At 38.3% G+C, this 2957-nt stretch overlaps 1 protein-coding gene across 1 annotated transcript; it reads right to left on the bottom strand.

Moving 5' to 3' along the window:
• Positions 1-726: 726 nt before the first annotated feature.
• On the bottom strand, positions 727-1662 carry LOC114090150 (vomeronasal type-1 receptor 3-like). Its single transcript, XM_027932221.2, has one exon. The coding sequence runs from the start codon at positions 1660-1662 to the stop codon at positions 727-729; it is 936 nt and encodes a 311-aa protein (XP_027788022.2).
• Positions 1663-2957: the final 1295 nt, after the last annotated feature.

Raw genomic sequence — 2957 nt, 5'->3', positions numbered from 1 at the left:
TTTAATTTTTTTCTTAGTTGTAGTTGGACAAAATACTTTTATTTTTTATTTATTCATTTTTATGTGGTGCTGAAGATCGAACCCAGCACCTTGCATGTGCTAGGCCAGGGCTCTACTGCTGAGCCACAACCCCAGCCCCTCATTCAATTCTTTTTATGTGTGTTCCCAGTTGATTCTAGAACATTTTTAATTAGTTGGTTGTAATGTTAAATTCTCATAAAAGCTTTGCATTATCCCCAAATTATCAAAGGCCCCATTTTATAAATTAAATGTTGTCTTCTGAATTTCTCCACTGCAACTTTTTTTTTTTTTTTTTTGGTACCTGGGATTGAACTCAGAGGCATTTTACCACTAAAGCCCCATCCCTAGCCCTATTTTGTATTTTATTTAGAGATAGGGTCTTACTGAGCTGCTTAGCATCTTGTCTTTGCTGAGGCTGGCTTTGAACTCGTGATCCTCCTGCCTCAGCCTCCCAAGCCACTGAGATTATAGGCATGAGCCACTGCACCCAGCTCCACTGCAACATTTAATATCATGAAAATTTTGAAAGCACTTTGCAAAATATTTAGTTCCTACCACGTGATGAATCCTAAGAAGTAGACTCACTTTGTTGCTCATACATTCTTTCTTAGGTGACTACTCAATAATGTGGGTTTAACCACCTGCGATGAAAGAATGAACGCCCGCATATTATGAAAACCAAGACGCACCACGTAAAATGTACCTCTATGTGAACAGAGTATGGAGTGGTGCACTCCTTCTGAGGCAGGCAGAACTGACCCTGAGGATCCTGCGGTCACGGATCATGAGAACAAAGGGGTTGACTGTTGGAAAACAAGCTGTGATCAGTGCCGAGGTGCTCACCAGCCACCAACTAGGACGATGAAAAAGAACCGTATACAATATCAGGATGTGGGAGCTGGTGTAAAATGATACAAAAGTGATCACTAGGACTAAGATGTTCTGGGTGACTTTGGACTCTGGGGAGGATCTGGGGGACAGGTTGGTGCTGTGAATGTGTTGGACCCTCTGCTGATGCCTATACAGGATGAAAACCATGGAGCCACTCGCCCAGATCATGAGTCCCACACAAGATACATCATAGGATAATAATATATTGTGTAATATATGTGTGATTCTGTGGTCAACTACCCCATAACAGTATCCCAAATCCATTTTTCTTGTGTTGTTTTTGTTGATCCACTTATGAGTCACACGCATAGGAATGATGATACTTACTAGCAGGTTCAGGATCCAGCACAGGACATTGGAGGGGCCTAAGAATTTATGAGTTTGAAGTTTCAGTTCTGCCCACCAGGAGTTCGTGGGACTGATCGTGATGGCCTGGAAGATACTCAAGAGACAGGTGTTGCCAATGCACACACCCCTGCCCACTCTGTGAACATAAAAAACAAGTTTGCATCCAATATCATTGAGGAAATGTTTCAACCCAAAAGCAGCCATTGTCTGTGGAACTCCCTTAGAGAGCAGGACCAAGGAGTTGGCTACAGTCAGGTGCCTAAGAATCAAATCTGTGGGCCTTACTGTGTATCTGGTGAGTTCTAAATAAGTATAATGGTATAGAAGAAAGAAATTCCCCAGGATTCCCACTATGGTCTGGAATAAAAAGATCATTCCTATTGCAAAATTACTGGAGGCCATATGTCATTTTTCAGTGACTGATATTCCCATTTTCTGTGAAAGGGTTCTGCGTGGGCACATCAAGTCTGTTTTATTAGAGCAACTGTTATCCAATATTTCCTGCTTAGTGTTGTCTTCAGTCCATATTTCTTATCAAAAGCCATTTTCTCTAGAGTCTTTCCTATAGAAAGAAAAATACATATGTGTAGTATGTATCTCCACTAAAAATATACTATATTAGTATTTTACAAATAACTTAAACAAGAATTTTATGAAATAAGTGTTTATTATTCACACTCTATAAGTGTGGAGATTTTAGATACAGGTAAGATGAATGACATTTCTTAAGCCACCACCCTGTAAGAGGGAGAGTCAGGAATTGACAATGTGCTTAATCAGGGTGTTATCTAAACCTTGAATGTGGCTACGTTTTCTAATACTTTATACATTTTAAATGTTTGTACTTATCTGTTTTTAGATGATTTTTTTTACTTTTTACAAAAATTGTGAATGTGGCTATTATCATTTAAATCTAATTGCTTATATTATAGAAAAATATCCATTATGATTTAGAGCTCCCAGTACGACATAGAGGCTGCAGTTTTAGAATAATTCTGAATGAATAATTGTAATGAGGGAATGGAATTTACAGAATGTATAAATGATTCCATGATGGAATTAAGAGAGGAGACTTTATTCTGTCTTCATCAAGAAGGAACACACAATGAAATGACTGTGTTCTAAGCAAGGGGACATGAAACACTGAGTAGGAGATGCTATATTACAGAGGATAAAATAAATGACCATTAATTATACAGAGCATTGGGCGGGGGTTGTGGCTCAGTGGTAGAGCGCTCGCCTAGCATGCTTGAGGCACTGAGTTCGCTCCTCAGCACCACATAAATGTAAAATAAAAATCCACTTAAAATTAAAATATAAATATTTTTTAAAAATTATACAGCGCATTAGTACTTGTGAATGTAAAAATAGCAGATAAAATTATTTTCATGTCAGAACTATTAAGTATATTAAAATGTGAAACCATTATGGAAAAGAAAATCAGGGGTTCTGAAAATTATTCACAAATGCATTTAGATAGTACTAATACAAGCATTGAGCCTGGGAATGGCATTAGAATGTCTTTTTTATTTTTGGTACCGGGGATTGAACCCAGGGGAACTTAACCACTGAGCCCCATCCCCAGTCCTTTTTATTTTTTATTGTGAGACAGGATCTCATTAAGTTGCTTAGGATCTCACTAAGTTGCTACTTCTGACCTCAAACTTATGATCCTTCTGCCTCAGCCTCCTGAGTTC

The sequence above is a fragment of the Marmota flaviventris genome, chromosome 1, assembly GCF_047511675.1.
Source record: "Marmota flaviventris isolate mMarFla1 chromosome 1, mMarFla1.hap1, whole genome shotgun sequence".
In the NCBI taxonomy this organism is placed as follows: domain Eukaryota; kingdom Metazoa; phylum Chordata; class Mammalia; order Rodentia; family Sciuridae; genus Marmota; species Marmota flaviventris.
The sequence above is the reverse complement of the archived record's forward strand: the minus strand, read 5'-3'. Positions and strand labels throughout refer to the sequence as shown.

Coding starts and splice junctions, on each gene's coding strand:
- LOC114090150 (XM_027932221.2), bottom strand. CDS start 1,662: ATGGCCTCCAGTAATTTTGCAATAGGAATGATCTTTTTATTCCAGACC.